The sequence below is a fragment of the Indicator indicator genome, chromosome 3, assembly GCF_027791375.1.
Source record: "Indicator indicator isolate 239-I01 chromosome 3, UM_Iind_1.1, whole genome shotgun sequence".
NCBI lineage: Eukaryota > Metazoa > Chordata > Aves > Piciformes > Indicatoridae > Indicator > Indicator indicator.
In genome coordinates, this window is record NC_072012.1 from 48,300,790 (window position 1) to 48,322,938 (window position 22,149).

The window sequence follows — 22,149 nt, forward strand, 5'->3', positions numbered from 1 at the left end:
AAACAGGTCCAACAGTTTTTACATTTTCTGTGGGCAGCAGCAGGAAGGCACAGCCTAAAACTACCACACCAAATGCCTCACGTTTCATCCCCATCGTAGGTTTGAGCAGCCTCATGTTTGCTCTACCTAAGCAGTCATTTCTCTGCAACCAGAATAGCTCATGGTGCCCAGTGAGAACAGTCAGAGCATAGCAAGGTGCTGAGCAACTGCTGCACCTGTCACTGTGGGAACCCCCAGAGCCATCACCCCAAGCTCTAGACACACATGGCTTCCCAAGAATTCCCTGGTGCCTGACCACATAAGTGTTTGCTAATATCTCAGTGGCAGGAATGCTGTGTCACTGACCAGCCAGCCACTCTGACCCTGCAACTACATACCAAAGCTCCATATGTAACTGGCATCCACTGGGCAGAGATAAGAGGACTGGCACAGGAGATTTCACAGCAGTGCTAAGGAGGTACAGTGCTCCAACAGGACAGTTAGGTATCAGCTGGCTCCCAATGTGGTACAGCAATGTGTCCTGGTGGACAACAAGGCGAATGGGATCCTGGGGTGCATTAGGAGGAGTGTGTCCAGCAGATCCAGGGAGGTTCTCCTCCCCCTCTACTCTGCTCTAGTGAGGCCCCACATGGAATCCAGTTCTGGGCTCCCCAGACAGGGATCTACTGGAGAGTCCAAGGGAGGGCTACAAGGATGCTGAATAGACTGGAGCACTGCCTGATGAGGAAAGGCTGAGAGCCCTGGGGCTGGTTAGTCTGGAGAAGACTGAGAGGGGATCTGATCAATGTCTATAAATATCTGAGGGCTGGGTGTCAAGAATGAAGGGACAGCCTCTGCTCACTTGTGCTGACTTGTACCCTGGGATAGGACAAGAGGCAATGGATGGACACTGTACTCACAAATTATCTTCAATAATTCAACTATGTGGGCAGGAATACTTTTAGACAAAAATTTTACAACTAACATTTGATTCTAGACTATTCTGGTTATGGGGTTTTTAATTTTTTCTGGGTTGTTTTTTTTTTTTTAATTAATTTAAATTTTCTCACTCCATGGTTGTGATTTAACTACTTTATTTTTACAAAAGAGTTGCTAACTTTTGTTCCAGAACACTTTGCACAGCTTAGCACAGGAGGATGATACCTTTAACAGTTCCACATAGGCTTCTCCAAGACAGCTGCAGCAAGTTGCCTTCTGATCCCACCTGCATCTCCAACTCCTGAGCTCTTTGCCTCCTTCCTGAGGTGGCCACTGTGCTGCAGAACTGGGACTGCCTGTGTCCCACTGAGTTGGCAATTTCCAGTCTGAAGGCCTGTTTGGGTCCCCACCTGGAATAATTTTGTCAGACATTTCTCTTGAAAAGAAGTGCTTTGATCACAATACCTCACAAGCATCTTGCAAGTCCCAGTTGGACCTGTTGGATCAGGTCCAGGGGAAGGCTACAGAAGTGCTCAGAGGAACAGAACATCTCTCCTGTGAAGAAGGACTGAGAAGGTTAGGGTTGTTCAGCCTGGAGAAGGCTCTGGGGAGACCTTACTGTGGCCTTTCAAGACTTAAAGTGGGCTTATAGGAACGATGGGGACAAACTTTTTAGTAGGGCCTGTTGCCACAAGACAAGGGGCAATGGTTTTAAACTAAAAGAAGGGAGATTTAGACTAGATACAAGGAATAATTTTTTTTAGAATGAGGGCAGTGAGAAACTGGAACAAGTGTGCCCTGAGAGGTGGTAGAAGTCCCCTCCCTGGAAACATGAAGGGTCAGGTTGGACCAGGCTCAGAGCAAGCTGATCTAGTTGAAGGTGTCCCTGCTCATTACAGGGAGGTTGGACTGGATGATCTTTAGAGGTCCCTTCCAACTCCAACCATTCTGTAATTTTAAGTAGTCTGGAAGTCATGAACACTCAGTAGATTTGTTTGCAAGAAAGAGAAGACTAATCTTCTGTCATTACAGATTAGTTCACACTTTTGGGCAAGAAAAGCTGAGGGAGCAAGAAAAAGGATCAAGAAAACTTAGTCATTTTGCTCTCTAATTTCTCAGCACACTACATTTTCTCCTGTCAGGTGCTTAATACTGATTTCTTTGGTGGGAACTGAAGCCTGTTGATCTCATCTTGTGTAGTACTGATCTGGAAAGCTCTGATATGTTCAGTTGTCTGAAAGAATGAAGTTTTGTGGACACTCAGAGGGACATTGTTCAGATGCCTGAGTGCAACGCTTGGCATGAAAGAATTAATCTTTGCTTTGTCTTTGAGTATTTAGGCTTTGCTTTCTTCTTTTCATTGAAGATCTGTGACTATGAATGTGAAGAAGGCTGTTAAGGACACATCTTTTTGCAGTCAAGGTATTTTACAATTATATTAGCATGTTCCTCCTCTTTATCAACCTACACACTGCACAAAAGAGGCTTTTAAGTGGAAGTTTCTTGTATTGCGTTCAGAAGGAACCAAGATGGGCTTGCACCCTCATCTTGAGCTCCACTTCAGACTCCATCAGGTACTGTCCTTGACTGCAGATGGAGGAAGAGACAGAGAGGCATCTAGGGAGGCCTAAACTCATTCTGAAGCTCAAAGGCTAATGCTAAAAGCTTACAAGGCACAGAGGCTTAGAAAGGGAATAGCTGGACAGGTAATGATGTAATGTGTTCCCTCTGCCTTAATTAAAAGTCTGTTTACTATGTGATAGACTAATTCCATTTTTCAAACAGTAGTCATAGTGGTCTAAGAACAAACTAGGGAAAGCATACTATGAATAGCATATATGACCAGAAAGGGATTGAAACAGGGCACTGAATGGGCTTTCTCTTATCTTAATGTTTAGCTGTAACTAACCCTAGAACACACATGAAGCCATCTGTGACTTTGCCAGTCAGAGGAGACACATAATTTAAGTAAAAGCTTCTGCAAGCCTCATGAAAAGATAATTCACATCAACTTCAGCTTTTCTTACCTAGCTTGAATGTGAACAAGCTTTTTCCCCTTTCTCTCCTTAAGACTTAACTAGAGAAAGATTTCTCCTGTCATGCCTGAAACCTTTAAGATATCTCACAAAGAACACCAACATTATCACAGCATCTGATATTCAGGTACGCTCGATGAGTAGGTGCTGCTTGGGAAAACGAAGAGAAAATCATCAGAAAACAGCATTTATACACCTGGCTGCCAAGAAGAAGGGGCACCAGGGGTGCCTGTGGACATCTTGTGGGGGAGCCACTGAGGAAGACAAAGCTTTCTTTCTGCTACAGTGAAGGGAAAAGATTAGATGGGTGTGAGCAGGCGAAGGTAATGATTCGTTTTCTCTGCATGACAGGAGGGGTTAGGGAAATTGTTTATTTCTTTGTACCAGTACAGGAAATGTCTTTGTTTATGCCTGTATCTGTGGCACTGGCAGAGGCAAAGTCTTTGGCAACTGAGATGGATTTTTAAATTTTTTAAAAATTTGTTTAGGCATGGGAAATGGGGAAGATTTATTTTTGTTTTTCTGTGGAAGGGGATGGAGGGCGGTCTGTCTACATATCCACCAGCTGTTTCAAAAAGAAAAAAAAAACACGCCCCGTCTGTCCAGACTTCAGAAACGGTGTGAGCGTAGGTCGGAGAGTTCATTTCAGCGCTGTACCAAGCTGAGCAAATGTTCAGAGATCTATTTTCGGCTCTAATGACGTTCAAAACGGCAAATCAGGAATTCAAAGCATTGTACTCCACCAGGCACGTTGCAGTTTGGAAAACTGCCAAAAACGCCCCCCGGCCCGGGCTCCTCGCTCTGCTTGAGGCACTTACAACTCCAGGGCAATCTCAAAAGCTCCTTTCACTCAATGCCCTTTTTTAAAGTTTTCATCCCATTACACCTTTCAAGTAATTTATCCTTCCTCCCACGGTGCCACCTTTGCTCTTTAGTTTGACAGCAGCCATCCTCCCTGGCCGAGTAGTTGGTGATCCTCTGACCTCTCTCCCTCTCCCCTCCACCACGGTTACCCCCCCAACCCCGGCCATCGATTTCCCTGCCGGCATCGCCCCTCTCCCCGCCGCGCACACTGGCGCCGTGGGGTCGGCCTGCCCCGCACACGCGGAGGGTATCAGGGAGAAGCGCAGGGTGCCTGCCAGGGGCGGGATGAGGCGAGGCGAGGCGAGGCGCAGGCTGCCTGCGGGCCGCCAAGATGGCTGTGACCCCAGGAGGTGACCAACGGCCGGGGGCCATGCGCGCCCCCTCCCCGCGCCCAGGGCCCCGACGTGCGGCGGCGGCCGTTGGGCAGGCAGCGCAGGGGAGGTGGCCGTTGGCAGGGGGCTGAGGCGCGCCGAGTGAACGTGCGGGCACCGAGGGGAACCGGAGGGCCGCGCCACCGCCGCGGAGAGCAGCGGTACGAGAGGGGGCAGCAGGGAGGGACGGAGGGAGGGAGGGGAGGTGGCCGACGGGGCGGGGACTGCCACTCCTGTGCGCTGTTTGTCCCTGTTCCGCCGCGCGAGTAGGAGGAGGGCCCTGTCCGGCAGCCTTCTGCTGCCTCCCCCGCGCCTCCTCCGTCTGAAGGGACCGGGGCGACCAGGGCGGGGGTGGGGGAGGTGATGAGCTTGGGCCGGGGGCTGCGGCGGCGGCGCAGCTGCTGCTGCTGCTGCGGCGCCGGGAGGCGACGGCGGGCCGTTGGAGGGTCTGTCCGGCCGGCCCGGGGCCAGGGGGATGCAGCGGAAGACGTGTCTGGGTCTGGGTGTAGCTGATCGGAGAAGAGAGGCAGCCGCCGACCGGAGAGGCCGAGGAGCAGCGGAGGAGAGCCAGCCTGACATGCCTTTTCCTCTCCCTCCTCTGCAGCGGCCATGTTAACCAGAAAACCCTCAGCTAGCGCCGCCGCTGGTGCTGCCTACCCAGCCGGTAAGGGAGGGCGGCCGAGATCGCCACCGCGCTGGGGCCGCGGGCTGCCCGCGCCGCCCTGGGTTGCGCCGGGCCGGGCCGTACGGCGTGGAGAGCGGGGATGGACTTGGACGCCCCGCGGCTGTCGCCGCAGCGGAGCCGTGCGTGACGGAACAATGATCCACCCTCCCCCCCCACTCCCCGGCAACCGAGTCCGGGGGGTCGGCGGGGGCTGCGTGTTCAGCTGCGGCGTGCTGTCGTTGTGCGTGCTGGCGAGTTAACCTCGGGGAAGGGAGAAAAGACCGCAGGGAGATCACTTAGAAAAACGAGCCAGGGAAAATTCAGAGTCGCTGCCTTAGGCGGAGGGGCCGCGTTTGACAGCGGGGGGCAGCGGTGCTCGTCTCTTCTATCCGCTGCGGACTTGTGAACTCGTGGCGGGTCCCCGGCGCCGCCAGGATTTGGCCGCGCCAGACGGCTCGGAGAGAGAGAGGGGGTAGGTCGGGCGGCCATCCAGCCCCGAGGCGTGTGCGGGGCAGAGCCGGCTTGTTCTGCCGGTTAAGCGCCTGCTGGTGGCGGGTTAATCGCGGATGAAGGGTTTAAGCCGGGCGAGCGTGGCCCACCCGCGATATTAGCCGGATCGGTGCGTGTGTGTGCGCCGCGGTGGTGATTAGCTTTTAATGGCTTCTGCCTGAAGCTTGCAGAGACGGGCGGCGGGGCCGGCGAAGCGCCGGGGCCACTGGCCTTCGCCGCCCCGACGGTCGCCGCTGCCGCCGTCCACGCTCACCCCTCTGCTCTCCGCAGGCAGGGCAGGGGATAGCGGCCGCCCGCTGCAGTCTTCCCCGGGCGCCGGAGCCGGAGTCTCCCGGGCAGGAGCTGGGACCGGCCCACCATCGCCCCTCGCATTGCCGCCGCTCAGGGCCAGCAACGCCTCCCACACGGTGAGCCCGGGCATGGGAGGGGGGGACGGGGGCGGGGGTCAAGAAGGGGGGAAGGAGCGTCCGGCCCCCGGGGCTTTGCCGCACCGCCGCCGCTGTCCTTTCGCCCAGTGTCCCCCCGCGGCGGGACTGAGCCCTTGCGGACACCCTCGGGGCGGGAGGGAGAGGCAGGGACCCCGTCCCGCCTAACGAGGCATTCGGTGATTAAGCAAAGTGCATTTAATTTCTGCAAACTGAGATCAAATGTACATGTTTGTTGTGAGGCTGGGACTCTGCGCTGAGAAACAGCTTTCGCCTTACCGAGCCCCCCTTCGGTCTGGTTTTGTGTCTCATTTTCAGTGACAAATTCGATCCTACACACACACACACACACACACAAGCACAGGATCTCTTCTGGTAAATGCATTTTTTTGAGGTGACATGATTGTGGCAATGAGGTTAGTCCCGGTGATGAAGAAAGGGCCGTATGAACTGTGGTGAAAAATAAAGGCTTCTTTCCATTGATGTGTCTGATTAGCTCAGGCCAAAAGCTCTCTTCCCTAGAACTAGCTATCACTGTACTCGGGAACAATGATTGGATGAATCTGACTTTATTGCTGCAGTAGTTTACCTAAAGAAATAAGCACTGATGGCATGAAAAGGCTGCTATCTTCCGGTTCTGTGATATCTCAACATTATCTCCTACTCGAAGTTAATCTATTAGGAATGGAACTTCCCAAGTATGCCACTATATATGGATGAGAGAGGGTATCTCTGCCCCGAAGGCAGGACAGAGAGAAGGGTCTCTGTGCTGCCATTTTAACGCTAAATATCTGAGATTTTTATTGCATACATTTCCTTTTAAATGATGAAGGATTTCATACTGACCCTGAAAGGCATTGGCGGCATACTTTTCTTAGAATTACTGAGCTCTTCATGGATGCTTACATGCTATCTTTGTAAACATATGGCAGTGCTTTAAATGGAAATGTGATTATGGGCTGGTAGAAGGTGAAACTATGCATTTAGGTATTAGTCTTTCAGTGACTTTCTGTGTAGTTTCAAAGGTAAGAGCATCGTATTCAAATCCATTTATAGAAAGAATTGGCTTAAATTAAAAAAGAAGTCAGTATATGTAGAATATGCTGAAAAGCAGTGATGAATATTCTGCAAATCCAAGGTTGAACTGCATGCTGGAGATCAACATCATTGTATATTTACATAGCTAGGGTATAGGTCTGAATTGCTCAATAATATCAAAGGCTTTTTTTTTTCCCCAGGTTCATATACCAGTTAAATGCTGGTTGATTTTTGAGCTGAGGCAGCAGCTTAACTTTTTGAATAAAACTAGGAAAGAAGGAATGTAATACAAACAACCTGGGCACTGCTCAAGAAACTGCACATACAGGTGGACACACGAATTGTTGGTCTCTTCCCCAAGGAAACCAGTGACAGAAGGAGAGGACACAGTCTCAAGCTGTGCCAGGGGAGGTTTAGGCTGGATGTTAAGAAAAAATTCTTCACAGAAAGAGATTGGCCATTGGAATGTGCTGCCCAGGGAGGTGGTGGAGTCAGCGTCCCTGGAAGTGTTTAAAATAAGACTGGATGAGGAACTTAGTGCCATGGTTTAGTTGATGAGATGGTGTTGGGTGATAGGTTGGACTTGATGATCTTGAAGGTCTTTTCCAACCTGGTTAATGCTGTGATTCTGTGAATAAGAGGAGCCCACATGTAACAGAGTCCAGATGTAATTTAAGATCTGTGAAAGTGTGGTGGTCTTGCTATATATCTGTGTCTACTTACTAATTTGGGAAGTGCAGAAATGTGATCTTTTTACACATAGGTTTATATGTGTGTGGGCTATATATAGTGTCTGTGCCTATAGACATTTTTTTATATATATATATATATATATATATATATATATATATAAACATGAAGTCTGTATGAAAACATGCAAGTGATGTCCAAGTGTTAATTTTCTGTTTCAACTATTTTTATACACCTATTGTGCATTATGTTCATATATATATAGCGTATATGCATGTATGTATATACACACACATATATATATATATATGAAATACTTAGGGAGCACACAAGGATAATCAAGCATTATATTGCTGTTGTTTCATGTCCCTCTAGATGGACTGTTGCAAATTCTGCCTTTCCTTTGTGAAACAGAGCCTACTCTACAGTATTTAGCCTTGGATACTACTATAAAATAGCTCAGACTGCCTTTCAGAATATTGTAGGTGGTTGTTTTGTGGTTGGCTAACATAATTTTTTGTGGTCAGGATCAGCTGTGGCATCGGAATTCTGGATTTTAACAAAAAAATAAGGGCTGTATCTGTTATGTGATCTTTTTATAAACTTCAGGTCTGCTGTCCTCAGCTGACACTGGCTGATTAAAACCATTTGGTTTGCATCCTACTACTTTCTCCAATCTATTGAAAATGAAACATTTGAGTTTCCTTAAACCGTTTTCCCAGTGTTCATTTTTCATTCTTTTTCTCTTGAGATATTCCTATTAGGGGCATCCTGTTAAGGGACACCTAATAGCAGCCTTCCAGTACCTGAAGGAGGTCTACAAGAAGGATGGAGAGAAATGTTTACAAAGGCCTACAGTGACAGGACAAGGGGCAATGGCTTCAAACTAGAGCAGAGGAGATTTAGATTGGATGTTAGGAACAGCTTCTTTACCATGAGGGTGGTAGAACACTGGAACAGGTTGCCCAGGGAGGTGTTTGGGACCCCATCCCTGAAGATATTCCAAGTGGAGCTCGACAGGGCTCTGGGCAACCTGATCTAGTTGAGGATGTCCCTGCTGACTGCAGAGGGGGTTGAAATAGATGACCTTTGGAGGTCCCTTCCAACCCAGACCATTCTACAATTCTATGATTTGTTTTCATCCCTGTTGTAGCTGTGACTTGTGTAATAACCAGAGATTGAGAGTATTTCTCTTGGCTTTTCAGGCTTTCAGAAGGTAATGGTTTAATAACATGGTTGAAGTTGCCCATGGTTGGATGTGAGCACGTGTTGTGTGCACACTAGTTGTGAAGAGAGACTGAGGTGGATTCTTTCAGCTCAAGTAGAGAAGAAAGCCACCACCTGTCATATTGCTTGCAGCAGTGAGTTGTGTGATCTAGATTGTAGTGCAAGTGTTGGCTCCTAGCAGTTTCAATAGTGTGGGAGAGCAGGGGTAGAAAGAGGTAAGATGCAGGTTTACACAGGTGTCGTATAACAGGGTAAAGGTTTTGGCTGCAGTCTCTGCAATCACAGCAACCTTTGTTGCTAAGCAGGCTGGTGTGTGTTGTACCAAGGAAAGATTCTGGTTTGGGTTTTTGTTCTAAATTGTGGCTTCATCCTAGGCTTATTCATGTCTGCATCCAGCCCTGACTGCTTTTTTTGGTTCATGGCAGAAAATAGGAACTTATTTCCAGGCTCTTGCCCTCTTCATTTTTTGCTTTCTCTTTTGAAGCCTTAAGTTCTGTGGTGATCAGAACCTTTTTCTCTTCACTCTCTCTTGTTCCATTATGATGTTCTTACATCCACTTGACTTGCTGCAGTAGAGATTATCTTGCTTGCTGGCTGCTCTGCTTGTGTAAATCCCCACCCATCTGTGAGTCCTTCTTCCAGACTCTTGCCTCTGTCTTCTGCCTGCCTCCATCTCTGTTCTTCCTCACTTGGCACATATCCCTGCATTCTGCACTCTTGCCATTTCTCTTGCAGTCAAGCAGTCTCAAATCTTTTTCTCCTCTTGTCTAGTGCTGTAACAACCAGTTGTGCACAGTTCATGATTCAGTGCCCTCCCTCTTCCAGCCCTTTCTAAGATTTCCCTACAGCAAGCTGCTTTTATTTTGCCACCTGGGGTGAATGTCTATCCATATACTTTTGTGTCAGTCATTCAATCTTAATCCTAAAATTTATGAATTTATAGAAGTGAATTTACCTTCTAATGAACAGAGACTCCTTGACTCTGTTAATTTGATGAGATGGATCACGTGCTGCAAATTTTTACTGTGAGCAGTTGCTTTAAAAGCAGGAAAAAACAAAGAAAATACCTCCCTATTGAGGTATTTTAATTTACTAAATAACCACAGAAACACTGTCATATATGAGAGGAAATAACTATGTAGTCACAGAATCATAGAATCGTTAGGGTTGGAAGGGACCTCAAGGATCATCCAGTTCCAACCCCGCTGCCATGGGCAGGACTCTTCACACTAGATCAGGTTGCTCACAGCCACATCCAGCCTGGCCTTCAAAACTTCCAGGGATGAGGCTTCCACCACCTCCCTGGGCAACCTGTGCCAGTGTCTCTCCACTCTCATGGTGAAAAACTTCTTCCTAACATCCAATCTGAATCTCCCCATTTATATTTTTTTTTTCATTCCCCCCAGTCCTATCACTCCCTGACACCCTAAAAAGTCCCTCCCCAGCTTTCTTGTACCCCCCTTCTGATATTGGAAGGCCACAATAAGATCTCCTCAGAGCCTTCTCTTCTCCAGACTGAATAGAATCACAGAATCAACCGGGTTGGAAAAGACCTCAGAGATCATCAAGTCCAACCTATTACCTAATACCTAACACCTCCTGACAGCTAAACCATGGCTCCAAGTGCCACATCCAAGCTTTTTCTGAACACCTCCTGGGATGGTGACTCCACCACCTCCCTGGTCAGCACATTCCAATGGCCAATTACTCTTTCTGTGAGAAGAGCCCCAACTCTCTGTGTGTTCTCATAGCAGAGCAGCTCCAGCCCTCTGATCATCCTTGTGGCCCTTCTCTGGACACCTTCCATCACCTCCAGATCTTTCATGTAATAGGGGCTCCAGAACTGGACACAGAGCTCCAGGTGTGGTCTCAGCAGAGTGGAGCAGAGGGGGAGAATCCCCTCCCTGGCCCTGCTGGCCACACTTCTCTTGCTGCAGCCCAGGCTCTGCTTGGCTCTCTGGGCTGCAAGTGCTCACTGACAGCTCCTGTTGAGCTTCTCATCCACCAGCACCCCCAAGTCCTTTTCTTCAGGGCTGCTCTCAAGCCATGACCTGGACTTTGCTAGACCTAGATTTCTTTAGATGCTTTTTCTACATAAAACCTGTTCCTAGTGAGAATATGAAGGTATCTTAACTTTAAAAGGGGGGATTTGAAATTCGGGTTCCTGAAGTTGGTGACGGTGCTGTGTGCTCTGCAGTACATCTGGGCACAGCTCTGGTTTGTGTATACTTTGGCTTACCTGAAGGGTTCAATTTAGTGTGTACTGGCTTCCCTTTTTGCTTTCAGCTTGTATAATACATCAAGGGTGTCCCAGAGGTATTCAGACTTGCTGCACCTGCATGGTCCTGACAGGAGGAAAAAAATAGTTATGAATTAGTGTCACTCTTGAGACATAGCTCTGTCTGTGAAAATGTTTGCTGTATAAAGTCAAAGTTAACTTCCCATAAGCTTATATGGACCAGATGTGACAGCAGCAAAATTTCTAAATGGTGTGGGTTTTTTTCTACAGCTCTTGTTGAGCCACAAGTTCTTTAGAACAAGGGATTAGTCTTTTTTGGTGTGTAAAAGACATGCTCATAATAAAACCATTATGATAATCCTGCATTACTGTTATTGTGCTAATTACCAACTATTTTTAGTTGTGAACAGAGAAATGCTGTTGAATTCATTTATCAAGATAAAAAAGGTCTTTTGTAAATTTTTCTCAGGCTGTTGTTAACAAAATAGGCACTTGGAGCTTGCTATACCTGATACCACAGACCTCTAGCGTGTTAGACACAGTAGGGCTGAAACTGTCATGCCCAGAAGTGCTGTAAAGAAAGCTTTGGAACACTGTTTCTCCCTTGTCCTTGTCTATGCAAAGAAACAACAGATAAAGACATCTTATTCCCTTGCAGTGTTCCAGCAGGCCATCATGACTGCTGTTTTATTAAGATTCATTTTATAAACTTTTTTAGATTCTGATTGACATAAAAGTCTTTCTTTCTGAGGTTTGACTAAAATGACATGGTGATGCATAGCTGAAGTGTTGCATCTGTCTTGGAAAGTTTTATAGGATGCTAGTATCACACCAAGTGACTTTGGTGAAGATGGAATATGGTACAACTACGTCATAGAGTCATAGAATCAGTCAGGGTTGGAAGGGACCACAAGGATCTTCCAGTTCCAACCCCCCTGCCATGGGCAGGGACACCTCACACTGCATCAGGCTGCTCACAGCCACATCCAGCCTGGCCTTAAACACCTCCAGGGATGGGACCTCAACCACCTCCATGGGCAACCCATTCCAGGCTCTCACCACTCTCATGGGGAAGAACTTCTTCCTTACCTCCAACCTGAATCTCCCCACTTCCAGCTTTATTCCATTCCCCCTAGTCCTATCATTACCTGAGATGCTGAAAAGTCCCTCCCCAGCTTTCTTGTAGCCCCTTTCAGATCCTGGAAGGCCACAGTAAGGTCACCTGGGAGCCTTCTCCAGACTGAACAGCCCCAACGCTCTCAGTCTCTCCTCACAGGAGAGGAGCTCCAGCCCTCTGCTCATCCTTGTGGCCCTTCTCTGGACACCTTGCAGCATGTCCATATCCATATCATGTCTTGATGCTTTTGGAAAATACTGTTGAGAAGAGGTGTGACTTTCTGGTGGCCTTCTTGCTAGCAAGGAGCTCAGTTTTATGCTACTTTTATGTCATTACAAGTCTGTAGTCTTTACAATTACTGTTCTACTTCACAGAATCACAGAAAATTGTCAGGGTTGGAAGGGACCTCAAGGATCATCCAGTTCCAACCCCCCTGCCATGGGCAGGGACACCTCACACTACAGCAGGTTGCTCACAGCCACATCCAGCCTGGCTGCAAAAACCTCCAGGGCTGAGGCTTCCACCACCTCCCTGGGCAACCTGTTCCAGTGTCTCACCACCCTCATGGGGAAGAACTTCTTCCTAACATCCTTGAAGATGTACACTATAAAAACATGTAAATCTTTAAGATGCAGATAGGTCTGAGCACAGGCAGTAAAATAAATAAGAAGTAAGCTGCACAAGTGTATGCAGGTTGTCAGCTGTGTAGGTTGTTGGTTCTGGAATTTACAGGCCCTTCTGCAGAAGCAAAAGGGAGATGCAATATAAATCTCTTGGGCTTATAGCTTCAGATGCAGAAACTGATGGAGCTTTTGTGTTCTGTTTGTTGCTGGACTAAGGAGATGCTTTATAGCTTTCCAAACCCATTAGTTGTGGTTCAGGGAACTCCAAGTGTCAACTGGTGAAGCCTGTGTAGCTTCTGAGCAGTGCAAGTCTGAACTTGACAGCAATCTCTGACACCCAGTAGCCAGAAGTAGATATGCAAAGCAAACTGCTGGTGAGAATCCAACCCTCATCCTGGCTGGAAATAGAAGACAAGGTGGTGATTCTTGTTCTGGCAATTCCTAACATGAGGAAGGTCCATTTTTTTGGTATTGACTTTGTGGTTGTGATGTGTCTGGTAGCTCTGAACCTCACATTGATTTTTTTCTTTGAAGAAGAAAAGTGAGCTCTCTTCATCCCCTCAGCTTTTGGAACAGAGCCTGTGCTACTTTGGTGTCTTTTCTTCCACAAAGGAAAGCAGTGCTACTGTCTGCATCTGCATTTGCATTCCCAAGCAGCAGCTGACTGAAACTGGCAAAACCAGTCACTGTGGATTTGGGGTGAAGCAAGGATACCGCTGGTGATTTCATTCTGCTGCTTAGTGAAAACAAAAGAAAAAAGCCAGCCTGTGAGCAGCAAGAGAAACCATGGCCCTGCCTGAAGGTGCAGGAAGCAAGAATTGCATGTTTACACTTTAGAATGTTTGCAAACATGCTGTTAGAAAAAGGCCCTTCCTGAGAGCAGATAAATGGTTAGGATTTTTTCCTAGATGGGATGCAGAATCACAGAATCAACCTGGTTGGAAAAGACCTTCGAGGTCATCAAGCTCAACCTATCACCCAACACCATCTCATCAATTAAACCATTGCAACAATGCTTCATTCAGTCTTTTCTTAAACACCTCCAGGAAGGGTGACTCCACCACCTCCCTGGGCAGCACATTCCCATGGCCAATCTCTCTTGCTGGGAAGAACTTTCTCCTCACCTCAAGCCTAAACTTCTTGAGACTGTGTCCTCTTGTTCTGGTGCTGGTTGCCTGGGAGAAGAGACCAACCCCCTCCTGGCTACAACCTCCCTTCAGGTAGTTGTAGACAGCAATGAGGTCTGCCCTGAGCCTCTTCTTCTCCAGGCTAAACACCCCCAGCTCCCTCAGCCTCTCCTTTCAGGGTTGTGCTCCAGACCCCTCCCCAGCTTTGTTGCCCTTCTGTGGACATGTTTGAGCATCTCAACATCTTTCTTGAATTGAGGGGCCCAGAACTGAAGGCCTAACCAGTGCTGAGCACAGGGCAGAATGACTTCCCTGCTCCTGCTGGCCACACTATTGCTGATGCAAGCCAGGATGCCATTGGCCTTCTTGGCCACCTGGGCACACTGCTGGCTCATGTTCAGCTGCTGTCACCCAGCACCCCCAGGTGCCTGGCTGCTCTCCAGCAACTCTGTCTCCAGCCTGGACCCCCAGACCCCTACAAAGCAAGTAACTGAAGTCTGAAGAATTCTGCAGTACATCTATTGAAATAAGCAATGCAGAAAATAGTTACCTGTGAAAACAGGTGACTCCAGGTGGAGGGAGGAGGGGGGAAGAAAAGAGATGTGAGTGTTAGAGTTTAGGAGTTCTTAAAGATGGCTTTCTAGCTGCATCTTAAAGATGGTTTTCTTTCTCATTGTCTGTTCATCAGCATTGTCTGCTTCCAGTTTGATCAGGTATGTGCTGCTTTGTTGTTCAAGCAGTGCTGCTGCAGAAGAAACGTTTCTGCCTGGAATTTCCTAGCTTGAGTGCTTGTAATCTGTACAATTATTCTTCTGCTTCATTGTACATGTCTTACACAGTTCTGCAATACTGCATGTGCCAAGCCTTGGACACATCTTACTGACTAGACCCAGTTTTTCTGAAATGTGTCATGTAGCAGCTCTTAGGGCCACATTTGGTTTTTTCCCCCCCTTTTCCTTCCCCCAGTAGATGCTATTTATGTAGAAACTGTTACTTCAGTGCACTTCAAACTTGACCTGAAGAGATTCCCTGTAGGCAGGCTAGGCTCGTTAAATCCCCTTGATGACTTAATTCCTGGTGCTTTTGAGACATCAAACTAGGAAGGGAATTGCTGTTGATATCCTGTGTATCTTCACTGGGTTACAGTTAGGGATGTCTTTGCTCTGAGTTGTAGTTGTGTGGTAATGCTGTCAATGAGATGGATCAATTTTGATAGTGTGAGCCCAGATTGCTCTGTGAATAGACATACACAAACTGCAATGATCATAGAATCATAGAACATTAGAGGTTGGAAGGGACATCCAGAGGTCATCAGGTCCAAACCCCCTGCCAAAAGCAGCATCACCCAGGGTAGTCCCCACAGGAATGCATCCAGATGGGGTTGGAAAGTCTCCAGAGAAGGAGACTCCACAACCTCTCTGGGCAGCCTGCTCCAGGGCTCTGTCACCCTCACTGCAAAGAAGTTTCTCCTCATGTTGAGCTGAAACCTTCTCTGTTCAGGTTTGTCTCCATTGTTCCTTGGCTTATTGCTGTGCACCACCCAAAAGAGCCTGGCCCCCTCCACTTGACCCCCAGCCCTCAGCTATTGAGAGACATTGATCAGATCCCCTCTCAGTCTTTTCCAGACTAAACAGCCCCAGGGCTCTCAGTCTCTGTTCATAGAGGAGATGCTCAATAGGATCAGAAGGGCAGTGAACTCAGAAGAAGCAATCCTCCAGAGCTTTTGTTTTAGAGCTGCAAATTCCAAAATAATTATCCAAAGATGAAGCTGGTGTCCAGCTTTTGTTACTCCTTGGGAACATGTTACTGAATTTACAAAAACGTGCTTCTGCCATGTACTTGGTGTCTCAACAGAAGCACAGAGTATGCATGTCCTGGTTTTTCTCCTTGGAGGCACTTGTGTGATTGCAGCACAGATTTTATTGCCTCATATCACAGCACACAACTGTTACTTTCTGATCTTATTTCAGCAACCTCGAGTGACCTGGGAATGTGGTATTATCCTTAGCTGGCTAGAAAGAAACAACTTTCAGATGAAAAATGCTCTCAACCTTGACTTGATCATCTGTCTGAGAGTATTGTGAAGTTTTGGTTAGAAATTTAGCATAAATACTGAGAGTGGTGAATCAGCTGGAGAGACAGCAGGGGAGTTCTTCCCACGTTTGTCTAAAGCCAGGCGGAAGACAAACTAATTATCCTCTGCTTCAGAGTAAATGAGGAACTCTAAGGACAGCTATTTTAGTGGCAAGTATCTGCTTGTCAATTTCTTGTTTCCCCTTAAAAATAACAGGTTTTGAGCAGTAGTTGTTTTACCACCCTGCTACGTCTGCTGTTTCTTTGCTTGAACATGCTGAATGCTGCTGTTTATTCCCTTGTGAAATTGTCAGAAACTAATGTAATTTCTGAAACCAACTGCTTCTTTGTTTCCATTCCTTTAAAATAAAGTTACTTGTATGTTCTTCAAGGCAAAGATATCCTTTCCACTGTAGTCTGCACCAGGTCCCAGATTTCACCTTGGTTTAAAGTTATTCTGAGATTGGGTTGGAAAAGTGCTAAAGGATATGCTTTGGCTTCATTGATCTGAATGCTGTGCTGAATAGTGACCGTGTCTGTTGCAAGCAGTGCATGGCAGCTCTTGAACCTGAGAATTGTGCAGGCCCTTTGCGTAGAATGGTCCAGGCCAGAAGGGACCTCCAAAGGTCACAGAATCAGTAAGGTTGGAAAAGACCTCAAGGATCATCAAAGTCCAACGTCATCCAGTCCGACCTCCGTGCAGTCAGCAGGGACATCCCCAACTAGACCAGGTTGCCCAGGGCCTCGTTGAGTCCTGCCTTGAATATCTCAACTGCCTCTCTGGGCAACCTGTTCCACTGTCCCACCACCCTCATAGTGAAGAACCTCTTCTTGATATCCAATCTAAATCTGCCCTTCTGTAGTTTGAAGCCATTGCCCCTCGTCCTGTCACTGCAGGGCTTTGCAAACACTCTCTTCATGCTTCTTGCAGGCCCCCTTCAGGTACTGGAAGGCTGCTGTTAGGCTCTCCTCTTTCTGCACATCACAGCATGCTCCTTGTTGCTTAAAATAGAGCTTTTGATACACATCAAATTCAGGGACAAGTTAAAATCTCTATTTCTGAGACCAGGTGAGCCTTAGCCATGTAAATTCTAGCAGGTATTATATATTCATCTCCAGCATAAATAAAAGTGCTACTGCAGTCTGTATGTCATTCATGCATACTTCTTGATGGACTGTTGCCTTGAAGATTCCTTGGGGGAATTGTTAGCTTATGGTGGTAGTGCATCTATCAAAGACTCACAGAAACATTCAGTTATTAATGACTGGAGTTATAATGACTTTGTGGGAATGTAAAAAAAAAAAGCCAACAAACCAACCAGTTTAGACATAAAGTAGCATTGGGCAATATTAGAATCTTTTGGAAAGGGTGTGCACTGTTGCACAGAATCACAGAAACACTCAGGTTGGAAAAGCCCCACAGGAGCACCAAGGCCAACCCAGAACCCTACTCTACAAAGCTCACCCCTAAACCACAGCCCCAAGCACCACAGCCAAACCACCTTCAAACACAGCCAGGCTTGGGGACTCCACCACCTCCCTGGGCAGCACATTCCAATCCCTGACCACTCTTTCAGTGAAAAAAAAATGTTTGCAAGGAGGCAATCACAACGGTTTTAGAGAGCTGTGAAAGTGGCATTTGAGAAACAAAAGATCTGGCAAATTGCTTAGCATTTAGGGGTATCACAATATAAGTGCTGTATATTTTAGAATGTCTGCAGACAACTGACTTGAAAAGAAATACTTTGTGAGGTGATTTAGGCAGGATGATAAGCAGCAGAATGAATGGTGAAGCATAAAGCCCATGCCTTCCTTGGTAACCGGGTGTGTATTTTCGATTGTAGGTTGGAGGCAGCAAGCACGCAATGAATGAGCTCCTCCACGTTGGTAGCCATGGACAAATCCAGGTTCAGCAGCTGTTTGAAGATAACAGTAACAAGAGGACGGTTCTGACGACGCAGCCAAACGGACTTACAACGCTGGGCAAATCTGGATTGCCAGTGGTTCAGGACAGACAGACAGAGAGTGCTCACAGGCGACAGGGGAGCTCCAGCTCTTTAAAATCTACTGATGCAACAGCGAAGGTGAAAGCCTCCGTTATGACACCAGAGCAGGCAATGAAGCAATACATGCAAAAATTAACAGCTTTTGAGCATCACGAGATTTTTAGCTACCCTGAAATCTACTTTTTGGGTCCAAATGCCAAGAAACGGCAAGGCGTGATAGGTGGCTCAAACAACTGTGGGTATGATGACGACCAAGGGTCTTACATACAAGTACCCCACGATCATATCGCTTACAGGTATGAAGTCCTGAAAGTTATAGGGAAAGGAAGCTTTGGGCAGGTGGTGAAGGCCTACGACCATAAGATGCATCAGCATGTGGCGCTGAAGATGGTGAGAAACGAGAAACGTTTCCACCGCCAAGCTGCGGAAGAAATAAAGATCCTGGAGCACCTCCGGAAACAAGATAAGGATAACAACATGAATGTCATTCACATGCTGGAAAACTTCACCTTCCGCAGCCACATCTGCATGACGTTTGAGTTGCTGAGCATGAACTTGTATGAGCTGATAAAGAAGAATAAGTTTCAGGGCTTCAGCCTGCCCTTGGTCCGCAAGTTCGCCCACTCCATTTTGCAGTGCTTGGATGCTTTGCACAAAAACAGAATCATCCACTGTGACCTTAAACCTGAGAACATTTTGTTGAAGCAGCAGGGCAGAAGCGGCATCAAAGTGATCGATTTTGGCTCGAGTTGTTACGAGCACCAGCGTGTCTACACTTACATTCAGTCGCGATTCTACCGCGCGCCGGAAGTCATCCTGGGGGCGCGTTACGGGATGCCCATAGATATGTGGAGCTTGGGCTGCATTCTAGCAGAGCTTCTCACCGGTTACCCGCTTTTACCTGGAGAAGATGAAGGAGACCAGCTGGCTTGTATGATCGAGCTGCTGGGCATGCCTTCCCCCAAACTCTTGGATTCGTCCAAGCGAGCTAAAAACTTTGTGAGCTCTAAGGGTTATCCCCGCTACTGTAGCATCACCACCTTGTCCGATGGCTCCGTCATACTTAACGGCGGCCGCTCGCGGAGGGGAAAGCTCCGCGGCCCGCCGGAGAGCAGAGAGTGGGGCAATGCGTTAAAGGGGTGTGATGATCCACTGTTCCTTGACTTCTTGAAACAGTGTTTAGAATGGGATCCTGCCATCCGTATGACGCCCAGCCAAGCTCTGAGGCATCCCTGGCTGAGGAGACGCTTGCCAAAGCCTCCGACTGGGGAAAAGGCCTCGGTGAAGAGGATTACAGAGAGCACCGGTGCTATAACGTCGATTTCCAAGTTACCTCCCACTTCAAGCTCAGCTTCAAAACTGAGGACTAATTTGGCACAGATGACAGATGCCAATGGGAATATTCAGCAAAGAACAGTGTTGCCAAAACTCGTTAGCTGAGTTTGGAGGAAAAAAAAACAAAACAACAAAACAAACAAAAACCCTAATGCTGTTAATTTGAGAGATACAATGTGGCTGAGCCTTATTTGTATGAAAAAAAAAGTAGCTCAGATAATACATTTTTATTTGCTCAATAACTGTTCATTTGTATCTTTCAGCACTCATTTTAAATGTAAATGTTGACTTTTTTTTCCTGTTTGTTTTTATAAAAAAAGGAAAAAAACCAAGGGGGACAATGCTTTAAGGTTTTTTTTTTTAATATACTTATTTTTTAAGATCTTTGTCTTCTACAGTACAATTAGCCTTACTGTAACTAGTGTGACACAGTAATAAAACATCAGTGGCAGGCCACTGGTTACAACACGACCGTCATGCATTGCAGCGTGGTGTCAAAGGTACCAACCTTTCTCTTCCATGGTTCATCTTAGGTTGCACCTGGGATAAATTTCTTAAGACTAACTGTTGAGTTTCGTGGCCATGGGTCTTGATTCTGTGAACACTCACACCTCTACCTGACCAGACTCCAGGGAGGATACTCAAAGACAGACAGTTAAGCACCTGTGAGCATGGAATTTAAAGTGGAGCCATAGTGTGCTGCGTTGTATGGTAGCCCAGAGAAAAGAGTGGTATCACTGATGAGGCAGTCATCTTCTGTGGAATGCTGTAGCTATTTAGAAGTAATGTTTCTTGGGGTTTTTTAGTGTTTGGGTTTTTTTTAATGAAAATGAGCATTTAAATGTCATGCAAAAAATAAGAACTTCCAGGGCTAAAATGACTCTTTCACCTTGCATGCTGAGTGATGGGAATGAGAGGAACGGGCAGTCTCAGAAAGAATAAAGATGGAAGCATGTCTGTTCCTCTCAGGCTGAAAGTGACTGGTAAAGCTAAATGTTCTGGGCTTCATTTCAGGTATATAATGTTGAGCATTCACACTTTTTCTTTGCTTTTTCAATTTTTTTTCCCCCTCCTATTTTCTCTCCTAACGTGCAGCTTGGTCTGCCTAAATCATCTAGGCAGAAGTACTCCTTCTGTCAGTTCTATCCAGACTGTTATGCTACCTGGATGTCACAGATTGCTTCAATTTCTTCTGACAATGTTTGTCTCAGCGACTGTGACCTCTCTGGTGCACTTAGGCTTCAGATCAAATGTGCATGTGGGGGCAAACACTACCTTACTCCATTGCTTTCTGTAGGAAAGTACCTCTGACAACATCACTGTAGATGAAAAGATCCTCAGTGGAAGGCTTTACAGTTGGCAGGCATCGTCCTAGGTACCTTCTCATAAGGGAGAATTATCAAAGGAAAGTTAAATAGTTGGAATTTGATTTAGTCTTTGGCATTTGTAGCTGCAAATGAATTTTGAAGGAACCGTTAGAGAAATGTGTAGATTTGTTCACGTGTGTGTGTGTGTGTGTTAATGGTTGGGTTTTCCTTTTTTTCAACTGCATTCATGGAAGAAAAAAGGTCTTCACTGAGGAATAACACCTGGACCTATGTGACAAATATTCACATGTAGCATGTTTTCAACAGGAACAGTTGGAAATGCAGGATCACTATTGAATCACACAGAGTGGCTGTGGTCCACGTTTGGGCGTGAAAAACACACGGAAAGGGAATTCTTCAGAAGCAGAACATAGCTTGGGAGTGCTTCTGGCTGTAAGAACAAGACATGCTAGAATGGATTATTGCATTAAACCTCAATAACTTCACTCTGAGCAACATTTATATGCACAGATTTTTCTGAGTTCCTTGTATAAACGATAAAAAATACTTAAAGCATGGTCCCCTGAGAGGCCAAGAAAGTTTCCGGTTAAGTTCTCCTTCATTACTTTACCACTTGCAGCTTCATTTTATTATTGTTTTGTTTGGTTGGTTGGTTGGTTAGTTGTTTTCTTTTTTAAATTTAATGTAAGACTGGGGGAGGGCTATAAATGCAAAATGAAGGAATTCTCAGGAAACACAGCGCTTAAACTTCTTGCCAAAAAAAGTCAACACCTAAAGAAACTCCAACAAAAAAAAGAAATTTCTGGAGTAGAGAGTTGTTAAGTGTTGATTGATAACTGTAAAAATGAGAGCATCAATCAACCAGTTTTCTTACTTAAAAAAAGTCTAGTTTCCTGCCTCTAGTCAAATTATTTAGTGTTAAATGTTCATGACTTGATGTAAGTGCAATATGTAAACGTGTGAAATCATGTTTAAAAAAAGAAAAAAAAAAGGAAATAGAGTAATAGAGCTAAGAAAAGTGGCTCCTGGAATAGGAGTATCAGTAAGTTACAGTCAGTAAATTCTAAGTCCTGAAAAGAGAGAGATTAATTACTCTATAAAATTAACTGACTTTCATGACCATGGGAATAACAATGTCCTGTATTTTTCTACAGTAACTGGGAATCTTGACTTCCTCCACCATCTGCTTGGCTTCACCACTCCCTTTTTGACCTTAACTCTTCCTGCAAAAGCTAAGAAATCAGAATGCTTAGGGGTGGAAGAAGAATCACCTCTCTTAATGTACTTTAAAGGGAACATTGATACACAAGTTCCTGCCTTGGGTGGCAGTTTAAGGTGAATATAATCATGACGTTCATGGGTCATTAATGGGCTAAAACCACTGAATTTTCTTTCTTTTTTTTTTTCTCATGTAACCAGTTCCTCGATGCCAATAATGCATTTATGATCCATCTCCTTCATAAATGCTACCGGAAACTTTTAAGACCAAAATAAGAGTGTGCAGAGCTATTTTTTTAACCCAGATACAAGTGGAACTTCCTCTATACTAAAGGAGCAG

General features: G+C 46.3%; 1 protein-coding gene across 1 annotated transcript; it reads left to right on the plus strand.

The window, feature by feature from the left end:
* Positions 1-4,798: 4,798 nt before the first annotated feature.
* On the plus strand, positions 4,799-19,403 carry DYRK2 (dual specificity tyrosine phosphorylation regulated kinase 2). The gene is made up of 3 exons (XM_054399716.1): positions 4,799-4,853; positions 5,634-5,770; positions 17,767-19,403. The coding sequence occupies exons 1-3, from the start codon at positions 4,799-4,801 to the stop codon at positions 19,366-19,368; spliced, it is 1,794 nt and encodes a 597-aa protein (XP_054255691.1). The 3' UTR covers positions 19,369-19,403.
* Positions 19,404-22,149: the final 2,746 nt, after the last annotated feature.

Bases quoted from the DNA above. Each gene is read 5' to 3' on its own strand.
- DYRK2 (XM_054399716.1), top strand. From the start codon at position 4,799: ATGTTAACCAGAAAACCCTCAGCTAGCGCCGCCGCTGGTGCTGCCTAC. The intron at 4,854-5,633 runs GTAAGGGAGGGC...TGCTCTCCGCAG, and splicing joins TGGTGCTGCCTACCCAGCCG to GCAGGGCAGGGGATAGCGGC. The intron at 5,771-17,766 runs GTGAGCCCGGGC...TTTCGATTGTAG, and splicing joins CCAGCAACGCCTCCCACACG to GTTGGAGGCAGCAAGCACGC.